This window comes from Streptopelia decaocto (assembly GCF_964273445.1).
Source record: "Streptopelia decaocto genome assembly, chromosome: 16".
In the NCBI taxonomy this organism is placed as follows: domain Eukaryota; kingdom Metazoa; phylum Chordata; class Aves; order Columbiformes; family Columbidae; genus Streptopelia; species Streptopelia decaocto.
This window is the reverse complement of record NC_138671.1, coordinates 8,275,533-8,287,417: the sequence shown is the minus strand read 5'-3', so window position 1 is coordinate 8,287,417 and position 11,885 is coordinate 8,275,533. Positions and strand designations below refer to the sequence as shown.

Sequence of the window (11,885 nt, the reverse complement as noted above, 5' to 3'; positions counted from 1 at the left end):
AACCCAGACTAAGTATTATTCACTTAAAACTATGGGTATACATGTCTCCTTGATTCATTATACGGATAGGGGACATCCTCACCTGACTACACGTTACTAGTACCTATAAACCTACGTAAGGAGCAGCACTGCATTCAATGCAATGGAGAGTTCTTGGATTTTATTTCTAATTTCTTGCGCTATGGTGTTTCAGCTAACAGCTCAGCCAGAGCATTGCAAGAAGTTTACCATTAATCAGTAAATTACAGGGGTTAATTTGCTGAGCTAACAAATAAACAAACAAAAAAGTAACCACACTGATCTTTAAACTTTCACAGAGCTTTTCCTAGATTATCAAAAGACAAAACATCAATCTGAGTTTCAACAAAGGGAATATGGTAACAGAAAAAATCCAATTAACTCAGATTACAAAAGCGAGGCAGTTAGAAAGTATGATGGATCAAGTTGTACGTGATGCAACAAGGAGAAAAATCTTCCTTCACAGAATCCCAGAATGTCAGGGATTGGAAGGGACCTCGAAAGCTCATCCAGTGCAATCCCCCCATGGAGCAGGAACACGCAGATGAGGTGACACAGGAAGGTGTCCAGGCGGGTTGGAATGTCTGCACAGAAGGAGACTCCACAACCTCCCTGGGCAGCCTGGGCCAGGCTCTGCCACCCTTAATGAGAAGTTTATGTCCATCTCTTTCCCAGAAAGACCTTGCTGCCATGATTGTCCTCTCCTTCCCTATCTTAGTTTTATATTCTTCCACCCCATGAACAGAAAGCTACATCTTACGCAATCTGACAAATTAAAATTGTGCATATAAACCTGTGTATATTAAAATCATCTTCACAGGCAGAAATATATTATCACTGACCCCTGCAGAAGGAGGAGATGAAGGGTAAAACTATCATACCCAGTCTACATACACATGAACTCAACCTTCAGATGACTTCTCATTCTTCAAGTGGGATTTTTTTAACTGTGTCATCTTTATCATACAAGAGCAAAAGTAATTAGAAAAGGGAAACCAACGGGAGGCTAGGTGCTCAAAAACTGTCACATGCAAAACAGATACTGTGTTGGACATGAGCTCTTTTCATGGAGACAGAATAATAAAAACAGTATTAAATACCATATTTTACAGTTTCTTTTAGAATAAGCCAACAGATCTTCAGAATAGAAAAGATTTGGCAACCTCACTTACTTGTATGAAACACCAGTTTTGAAACATTTTGGAAAATTAGTGTTGAACTTCTCTGTTCAACATAGGAGAGCCGGATGAGATCAGAAGAACCAACCAGCCCAAGACTTTGCTGGAAAAGTCTGCAATAGTGGATGGCTACTACTACATTATGCTTTTGTCATTTCACCTTTATACAAAACTGACCGAAATCACAAACCAGAGAACTACTTTCCCATCAGTATCTCTGTACTTCAATGTATGTTGATATATACAGAACACACTAAGAAACAATTTCTCTGCCATGTTCTTTCTTTCCATCCTGCTATTTCAAAAACCCATTAAAAATTAGAAAGCTCATTGTATAAAGTACGCAAAATTGGCTCCAATATTTAATCAGAAAGAAACAGCATAAGCAACTAGCTTTAAAGTGCAAGTTACTCATCAATTATTTAATATATTTTATTTAAATAATGACACTGACACAATATAGAGACATACAGAATTATTTTTACATAACTGTACAAAGAACCATGGGAGGGAGGAAGAAAGAAGAAAACCCCAAGCAACTACTTTCATATTGGAAAGAAAAATTTATTAAGTATAAAAAGGCACACCCAAGACAGTGCTTTTCACACAAGTACCTTAAATATCCCCATAGGCGTATTTTTTACTCTAGAAGTCAATCCTACAGCCATTATTCATCACACTCACATCAGCAAATTCCAGTCTATTGCCACATATTCAATCTCTAACACTGTAAATTAATTCATGGACTTACTCACATTCAGCAACCACAACTCACCATCTGAAATTCGGGAAGGGAGTAACAATCCTCTTCTGCCTAATTCAGCCAGGGCCAAGCACCCGCCATGCCAGGCATTGTCTGTTTCCTGGAAACTAAACGGACAACAAAACCAAGTTTTGTTAAGACCAGCCTTCCCTTTTCGGATTTCATTTTTCATGGTGAATTCCTAACATTTTCAAAGACACATAATCCAAACCAGCATGTGTTTATTGTGTTAGTAATCCTGTTAGACTTCTAAAATAGAAGAATTACAAGTTGAAAGTCTTGTCCATTTTATGAAACATAAATACTGCTATAAATGCGTTAAAATAAGCCAAAAAAACCCCATTTATCAATATAAATGTAACCTCAATACAGAAGAGTACCATATCTGGAACTCATCCAGAAAGGGAAAACAACTTTCTAGTACACCGGCAAAAGATGGAGATTTACAGAACATTTCCAAACTAACTAATGAATTTAGTGCCAAACACAGTCCTTAACTAGCAGTAGAGGTACATATGATAGTTTGCAATAAACAGATTATACGAGTTTATACAGCAAGCAAACAGTGGTGTTTATACACCTTTAAAAAACATAAAACAAATCAAAGCAACTTGTAGTGAACACGGCAGAAAAATACCAAAACCAGAACACGATTTCTGGTGGATTGGCAGATAAAGGAGTGAAAAGGGGAAAGGCGTGTGCTGGATGGCTAAACATGCAAAAAGTTTATTTTGTATTAAGCTAGGCATAGGAATCTCAGAACAACACATTGAACAGACGGAGTCATATCAAAGCTTCTCCTCTCCCAGTGTCCTCTCTCTGACACAGACCAATAGCAGATGCTTGGCCAAAGCCCAAGTGCAGGGGATCGTTCTCTCGTCAGCCTCCCCCTGGCTTTGGCACAGAGACCTCCCCAGCCAGAGGCTGCAGCCAGAATGTCCTGTTAATGACCTCTGATGGGCTTTCTCACATTCATTTATATAATCCCTTTCTGAACTCCCTCTACACTTTCAGCTTCCATAACATCCTATGGCAATGACTTCCAGAGTTTCATTATAATTGCATGAAAATGAACTTCCTGATGCTTCCCAGTTCTCGCATTATGAGAAAGAGTGAACAGTAAACAATTACTTGCTTTCCTTCTTTCTTTCATATTTATTATTTTATATATCTCAACTATATCCCTCTACTTTTTCTTTCCATTTGGAAGAATCCCCATCAGTTAAATCACTTGTCAGTGACTCAGTTTAGTTATCCCTTCCGTCCCTGATCATACCTAATGCTCCATTTCCTTCCTTTTTCTGACAGTTGCTGAGCACTAACTCCACTGACATTTTGACAGAACTATTGGTGACTTCAAGGTCTCTCTCCTGAGCAGCAGCAACTGTTTTATATCTAGCTGCATTTTTCCCTAAGTGCATTAGTTTGCCCTCATTAGCTATTATGTTTCATGTGCCATCTACTGTCTAGGTACTTAACTTAGGCTTATATAACATTTTCTCTTCTGTCACCTTTATTTTTCACTACATTAGCTACCTTTAAATCATTATTTGATTTCCTCAGCCCATTGTTCACCTTTTTTCCAGGATCTTGATGAGTATCTTGAACAGCACAGGGCTCATACAGACCCATGCGGGACTGTGCTGATAATCTCACTACATCGTGAAAAATTATCACTTAATTCTTCCCGATTTCTTGTCTTTTCATTTCTCTACATAGAAGAAATCATTCCTTCTTATCATAAGAGATCTAACTTAAAGTGCCTCTGATGAGCAACTGACTTATTCTTATTTTGGTCACTAAATATATAGTGCAAAGAATACAGAAGAGATGCCCCTTGTCCTTGTATACATTCATTCCCAGGTGTTCCTGAAGAAAACAGGTCACTCAATTACTAGTTGGATTACTCATCCCTATGACTCGAAAACAAGGAAAGAAAACACAGGGAGTACAGGTCTTTGAAGCTCCAGGGATAATTGAGATCAGCAGCACCTCTTAAATTAATCACCGTAACGCAGTGGAAGTATCGGCTCAGTAGATACTTTCCTTGCAAGTTTTTAAGACTTCATACCCTCTTTTTTTAATATGTTATCCTTTGAGCTGGTATTTTTAATTTGTACTCACAACCAATATGAGAAGATTTTTTTAAACTGAGTACATTTGTTTGATAGAGTATTTTTTGCGAATAAAGAAATTATTTTTATTATTAGCTTAGCCCAAAACACTAGTTCAGATCTTAAAACTCAAGTACTCAATGTAGACCTGAAGAGCAATTTGATATTAAAAAAGCATATGATACTTTTAAAATAATTTATTCCTTTACATGCTCTACCTGGATGCAGAAACAAGACATCCAACAATAAAGCAAAGAACATCCTAGCAATATGTGAGCAAACTGAAGTTTCAGTGAGCCCAAAAGCCTCTGACACAGCCAACAATACATGCCTTCAGTACAGAATAAGAACAAGTGTAATGCAACACCCACAGAATGTCAGAATGTCAGGGATCGGAAGGGACCTCGAAAGCTCATCCAGTCCAATCCCCCCGCCGGAGCAGGAACACCCAGATGAGGTTACACAGGAAGGTGTCCAGGCAGGTTTTGAATGTCTCCAGAGTAGGAGACACACTTCAGTTTTGTTCTAATAATATAAAATCACTTCCATGCCATTCTTGATTTCCTATTATACCCCATTTATTCCTCGGTCTTTCCTAGATGTTTTAACCTTCCCCCACATAAAGACTGCTGCTTCTCTCTGATGATCCTCAGTACCTTTTCGAATATCTTTTCCAGTTCTACTAGGTCCCTGAAGATGCACGCAACACTCAAGACACAAGCACACCAGGAATTTTTAAAGCAGCAAATTAATTAGCCTTTTTTATTTTTATTTTTCCAAAGCTCAACTCCAGTCTTCCACCTTACTTCAGACTGGAGTCAAGATGAAGCATTAGGAATAATTGCTTTACTTAACACCCTCAGCACATCCATGCCTTAGAAGATTTTGAAATCTAAGAGAAAGGCAACAAAATTTACAGGTTTCTAGACTTGTCTTGCTAACCATGGCCTTCCCATTTTGTAAGCAGACATGTTTCAGATGCCTGTTAAATTTGGAGAAAGGTATTTACCTGAAACAGTCCAACAGAGACCCGATCACGTCATCTGCTAATTCTTTTGGAAGTCTTCCAGTTATTCTACCAATTCTAAAGAAGTTAAAAAAACAAAGAATACAGTGATTCATTAGTACTGCATTTGATTAATAAGTTAAATGAAAAATTTAGTTACTGAAAATTTACAATAAGATGACTGACTTAAAGACGACAATGTACTACCCTAGCACCACTACCCTCAAACAACAGTCTCAAACTTGAAGCAAAAGCTACCCAGTAGCCAACTTAACACGGAAATACATTTTTTAAGTGGAAGAGAACAAAACACTTTGAAGAAATGCTACTTTACACTCTTCGAGTTTCATCCAGAGAGTTTATTTCCAAACCTACCTGAAATTTACTTGACAATGGACCCAATCTTATATGCACCCAGAAAAAGACACAAACATGGCTTTACACCATGAGCAGTGCTAAAGCTGTTTGAACTAACTGTGAATATTGACAATACACACAAATTATCAATCATTGATTACATCAGACTGTATTTCTAGGTTGTTTATTAGAGTAACCATAAGAAACCTACCCTTTTGCTGCAGACCACCTGACAATAGTGTCTTTGTCTTTCAGTCCAACCAACAATTGCTCTGCAGATAATTTAAACAGAACAGATTATTCTCATTTAACAACAAAAAGATTTCTTAAAATGTTCAAAATTCATTTTTCTCTTAAAACACAGAATCCCAGAATGTCAGGGATTGGAAGGGACCTGGAAAGCTCATCCAGTGCAATCCCCCCATGGAGCAGGAACACCCAGATGAGGTTACACAGGAAGGTGTCCAGGCGGGTTGGAATGTCTGCACAGAAGGAGACTCCACAACCCCCCTGGGCAGCCTGTTCAGGCTCTGCCACCCTCTGCCACCCTCACTGGGAAGAAGTTTCTTCTCAAATTTAAGTGGAACCTCTTGTGTTCCAGTTTGAACCCATTACCCCTTGTCCTATCATTGGTTGTCACCGAGAAGAGCCTGGCTCCATCCTCCTGACACTCACCCTTTAGATATCTGTAAACATTAAGATGCTGAAGGGAATGCAGCATCTCCCATGTGAGGAAAGGCTGAGGGAGCTGGGGCTCTGGAGCTTGGAGAAGAGGAGACTGAGGGGTGACCTCATTAATGATAGGACAAGGGGTAATGGGTTCAAACTGGAACACAAGAGGTTCCACTTAAATTTGAGAAGAAACTTCTTCTCAGTGAGGGTGGCAGAGCCTGGCCCAGGCTACCCAGGGAGGTTGTGGAGTCTCCTTCTCTGCAGACATTCCAACCCGCCTGGACACCTTCCTGTGTAACCTCATCTGCGTGTTCCTGCTCCGGCGGGGGGATTGGACTGGATGATCTCTCGAGGTTCCTTCCAATCCCTGACATTCTGTGATAATTCTTTACCTTTCATGTAACACAATTGTTTGTTCTTCATTATAAATTTTAATTTGTCCTTCTATCTGTGAAAGGTTCAAGATATCTCTTTCATATCACTGAATAAAATTGGTAAAAAGTATTTAAATAACTCCATTCTCAAATCCACAACAAATGCTATAGTATTGAGTTCCGTCTTGAGATGCTGAAATCAGAATAATTTGACAAAAATATAGTGTAAACAGTTGCACAGGTTGAAATTTTAAAGTCTAATTGTTCACTTTAGCACAGATACCCACATGACTTCTTAGCACTAAGCAGGTTGTTTTCCAATATATGTTTAAGTAGCAATAATTTCTGTCCAGTTTTAACACACCTACAACATTTTCAATCTCTCCTGGAATGTCATATTCTTCTTCATCGTCATCTTCATTAGCAGCAGCTGTTATCACCTGATTCTGCACAACTGAACCCTGAGCCTGCAGATTGGCAGCCAGAGATCGACAGCCACGCTGGTATCTGCACAAGAAACAGACACAGTTAATTTCTTTTTCTGATTCAAGTTCCAACTGAAATAGGTACATAATCCCATAGAGCCTGCTTGTCAAGTTACTGCACCTCCCAGTGTACAGCTCTCCAGTTATTTAGTGGCTGCTTTAAAGGAAAGGGAAAAGTATCCCATTCTCCTTCCTCCTGACCCAGTTGTCTCTTTTCCAAAGCGAGAAGGGCCAGACTATTTAAATGGTTCCGTTTCATTATCTCTCCCTTCCCTGTTTCAGTATAACCTACTTTCCATTGCTGACAATAGAGAGAAGCAAAATTCCCATGCCCTAAAAACCTCTCCAAAACCTAAAAATTAATTAATAAAATCAACTTATTAAAAATTGTTTTTTAAGTGTTAAAGCTAGCTCAGTACTTTCTACCCAAGCTCTACTCAGATATTTAGCCTGCGGTGTAGATACATTCTTACAAAAGATACACTTTACATGCTAAACTGACTTTTGCCATTGGGCAAAGTACATTCTCCACCTAAAAAGAATTTTCTATGCCTAAGGACGTTCTCAAAAGTTGGTAAAGAAATACAATAAAAATAGTCACCAAGGGAGCCTGCAATTTTAAAATATCAGTGCGAGAAATCTAGAAAAGAGTTTGCCCTCTGGCAATCAGTAAAACCAGACACCAAAACCTGACTAATATGCAAAACACAAGTGGGATTGCAAACCACTTTTCCCCTGTGAACTTTCTATCGAATCAGGATAGAACTATGTAATGGAAAAAGTTATGTTCACTCTTACAAAATTTTACTAAAGTAACTTGAGTAACAAAGGTCACCATCTTCCCATCTTTACCAAATTATGCATTATATAGGAACAGGCTTCTGCTTGTGTAACGTGCAACATGAAAAGTCAAAAGATCTGGCTTGTCACAGCACTAGTATACTTCACCAAAATTGAAAATATTACAAGAAACTAAATACAGTAGAAGAAATTCCCAAATAACACTGGGATTTATTTCTCTCTCTTTTAGGGAAGGTTAGGAGGGCAGGCGGCCAGTAGTCAAATGTATGGATTTAGATATTTTTAAGGGTTTTTTTAAATGCTTTTGGATTTATGTATTTATTTTTTAAGCTGTTTCAGCTTTAAACTAACCTCCATTTTGCTACCTTGGGTTTCACAAACGTCAGTCCAAGTCGTTGAACAAGTTTCATCCCTAATTTGCGAAGAACCATCTGATTACTTTCTGACAGCTTGCAGTTATCAAGACACTCGAGCACAGTAGCAGCTGTAAAAGAAAACAAACATGCTAGAAAAACGGTTTAAAAAAATTTCAGTAAGAAAATTTTGTGATGTTTTGAAAGCTCTTTAGAAGATTTAGATGTATTAGTGAAATGCAAATGCCTTATTACCTACTTTGTAATAACTTTGACAGTGGTCAAATAGTGGCAATACCCTTCACCTACCAAACAGGAAGGATTGCTTTAAGGATTACTTTTGACTATGAAAATTATAATTAATCTAGATTCTGAGAGTATTTCTGCCTCTAATTCCCACTAAAAGTAACATGTTCAAGTATCTTTTGGTGTCTAAGAAGTTTCAGTGGTCTAACAGGACCAGGAGTCAGAAAATCTACTTTCTGCATTCTACAAAAGTGTTCCCCTTCCTCATGGGTTATTTTCACGCAGCACCAACTTAACTCCTCTGGCACAGCCACTTTTATGAGGATGAACGTCCATAAACATTTAGACATGAGAAATACTGTGTATGTGTAAACAATCAGCAACAAAACCTTTCATTTGGGCACATCAAAGGTAACAAAGGTATTCGTCCAGCAAAGTAAAATAACTGCTATCAATAAAAAACCAACTAGCATTTTGCAGTCAATTCTGACCATATTCCAGGATTCACCATGAGATGAACGTAATTCCAATATGTGGCTATGCTGTGCACAGACTTCTGTGTGGTAATTTTGTGTACCTGTCTAATTGCAGCTATTGTATTCTCTTTTCACTAAAAACTTTTCTTATTTCAACAGTATCACTGCCTGATTCCAGTTGGGTCCTGTACACAGTGGGTTCTTTAAACTTGGGTTTTCTGAAATCCTGTGCTTATGTTAAAACTTGAAGATTTTCTGGAAAATTTTCAGCAGTAATACATATAAAACCAGTTTATTTATTTAAAATATTTTCCTCATCTTATATGTTCTGTGTTCAGCTTCTGCATGACAGCAATAGCCAATGTGATCAACTGACAAATCCTTTGATGAGCTGTTCCAGCATAACATTCCCCAGTTGCATCTGCTCCTCCCTCACGTTTTCTCCCCTCATTTTGCATGCTTTATAACTTCCCTGTTGATTTCACTCTTTACAGCACCACTGGTTATCAGTTTAATCTTCCCTTTTTTTACTGGGATGGTCGAAAACTAAAATCAGGACATTACAAACTTACCATATGGTAAACAATCTTCTCTTTTGCCATGTTTAAATAGCTGTGCCTACAATAAAATAGGGAAAATAGACATGAGAATATAGAGATTCTAAAGCACAATATATCAAACATGTAGTTCTAAAATTCTTTTTAATTTTCCTGCAATAATCTGTAGTGTTTACTAATTTAAGTGGCATAAAAGAGTCTCAGGGCAAAGTTTTACTTCTTTGTAAGTCAATGCAAGTCGAGGATCCTGTAGCCCAGCCCTCCCCTCCCATTCACAATCACACCCATGGGGAGCTGACTTGGCAAAAAAATCCCCAAGAGAGAATGAAAAAAGGAAAAGAAACAAAAAAAAGTCCCCGGTTTTGAGCCAGCTCAGCTCTCTGAACCGTCCATTGGACACACGAGCTGAATGCAGGTGCAACCACAGCACCTATTATCTCAAACTGCTCATGTTGCTTTGAACCTCTCAAAAGTGAGGCAGAATTTGTATAGCGGAACACAAATAAGGGCAGAAGAACTCAGGGGTACTCTGTCTCCCGTTCGGGACTTGCAGACAACGAATGTCTCCAAACTGGTTGAGATGACCCAGCACACATCTACACCTTGGTCACTGCGGAGAAGCAGGATGGGGACACACGGGATGGAGTTTGGGTGTTATATGGACAGGACACAGCCCAGCCCAAACTGCTGAGGATTTTCCCCTGTTTCTCCAACAGCTTTTGAGAAAAACAGTGCTAAACTACACAAAACTGGCTACAGAAACCTCTGACTGCAGGTCTACTACAAATACACCTCCAACAGGCAAAGCGCAACTCCTGTGCTGAGGGATTTAAAGAAGCAAAGAGCTTCCAAAATAATTTTATATACAATTAAATATCCCACTAAGATTAAGCACCAGCACTACAGTGAGATGAATGGACTACTAGCACCTGACAAAAACATGTTAAACATTTACAGTTTCCTCAGTTCACCCAGTATGCATCAAAACTACTGTGTTCAGTCACTTATTTTTCCTTGCTTTTTCATTCACCAGAAGAAAAAAAACTTCCTCCATAAATATGCCCAGCAGTTAAACAAGAACAGACTTAGCTCAGAAATATGTACTTTCTCACACATACCAAATACACACATGCCTCCCATACTGCAGGTGTGGTTAAGAGTGACAAAGGCCATAAAAACCCCTTTAGGCTATGTACCCGTTCTATTTTGTTTTGTTACTAAGCTGCATTTTAGGATCGTAGATTAGCACTTCTGATCAACTCTAACACAAGCTCTATAGTGGAAATTCATTATATATATTGAATTATTTAAGATTTTTATCATTTTCACAACTAAGTGGCAATTGTAAGGCATCCTTTAAAAACTACTTTTACAAAGAAGAAATGCTACAGAACTACTTCAGGCCCAGAAGAACAGCTAATAGAAATAACTACCAAATGGTGTAAACGTAGCACAGCTTTTATCGTTATACTGCATCAGTATAAAAAAAAACCCAAATCCCACTAACATACTTGTGGATGTTGACCTCACGCTTGCCAGATACTGTCTTGCAAAGAGGGAACAGAATCCTCAAACCATCTACACATTCACAGTCTTAGTATTTGCTACATTCTGGCACCTTTCTAGAGGTTTCTCTGTGAGTTTTCACATCCTCAAGGCCAACTTTGATTTGAGCTCTGACTCCTCAGGAAAAACATAACTAGGAGGTATCACCTCTGAGCAAGATGTGGGAAGAAAATAACCAACACACAAGCAGGAAATGAGAAAACTCTTCAAATACTGTACAAGAAATTTTTTTAATGCTTTTCTAAACAAAAAAAAAAAAAAAAGAAAGCAGCCTCACACACCTATGAGTCAATTTAGAACAGTGAACTCGTCCAAATCATTGATGAATATATTGAATAATACCGGCCCCAGTACTGACCCCTGAAGGACTGCACTAGATACAGGCCTCAACTGGACTCTGCCCCATTGACCACGACTCTCTGGCTTCTTCCCTTCAGCCAGTTCGCAGTCCACCTCACTACCCGATCATTCCACCACTTTCCCAGGGATGGAGGTGAGGCTGACCGGTCTAGAGTTCCCCAGGTCCTCCGTCTTGCCCTTTCTGAAGCCTGGAGTGACATTTGCTTTCCTCCAGTCCTCAGGCACCTCTCCCGTTTCCCATGACTTGGCAAAGATGATGGAGAGCGGTCCAGCAATGACCTCAGCCAGCTCCCTCAGCACCCGTGGGTGCATCCCATCCGGACCCATGGATTTATGGATGTCCAGATTGCCTAACTGCTCCCTAACCCAGTCCTCATCAACCCAGGCAAACTCCTCCATTGTCCTGCCCTCCTCTGGGGCCTCAGCGGTACGGGGCTCCTCAGGACAGCCCCCGGCAGAGTAGACACAGACAAAGAAGGCATTCAGTAACTCTGCCTTCTCTGTATCTTCTGTCACCAGGGCACCCACCTCGTTCATCAGTGGGCCTACATTGCCTCTG

At 39.2% G+C, this 11,885-nt stretch overlaps 1 protein-coding gene across 1 annotated transcript in view; it reads right to left on the bottom strand.

Annotated features, from left to right (window-relative positions):
• TBCD (tubulin folding cofactor D) overlaps window positions 1-11,885 on the bottom strand; it is a 116,012-nt gene that overhangs the window by 88,169 nt on the left and 15,958 nt on the right. The window contains exons 9-14 of the mRNA XM_082067354.1: window positions 9,416-9,461; window positions 8,120-8,252; window positions 6,847-6,989; window positions 5,648-5,708; window positions 5,083-5,157; window positions 1,972-2,066 (exon numbers count right to left, since the gene is read on the bottom strand). Of these exons, the coding sequence (XP_081923480.1) occupies window positions 1,972-2,066; window positions 5,083-5,157; window positions 5,648-5,708; window positions 6,847-6,989; window positions 8,120-8,252; window positions 9,416-9,461 (553 nt within the window). The remainder of the gene's footprint in view (window positions 1-1,971; window positions 2,067-5,082; window positions 5,158-5,647; window positions 5,709-6,846; window positions 6,990-8,119; window positions 8,253-9,415; window positions 9,462-11,885) is intronic.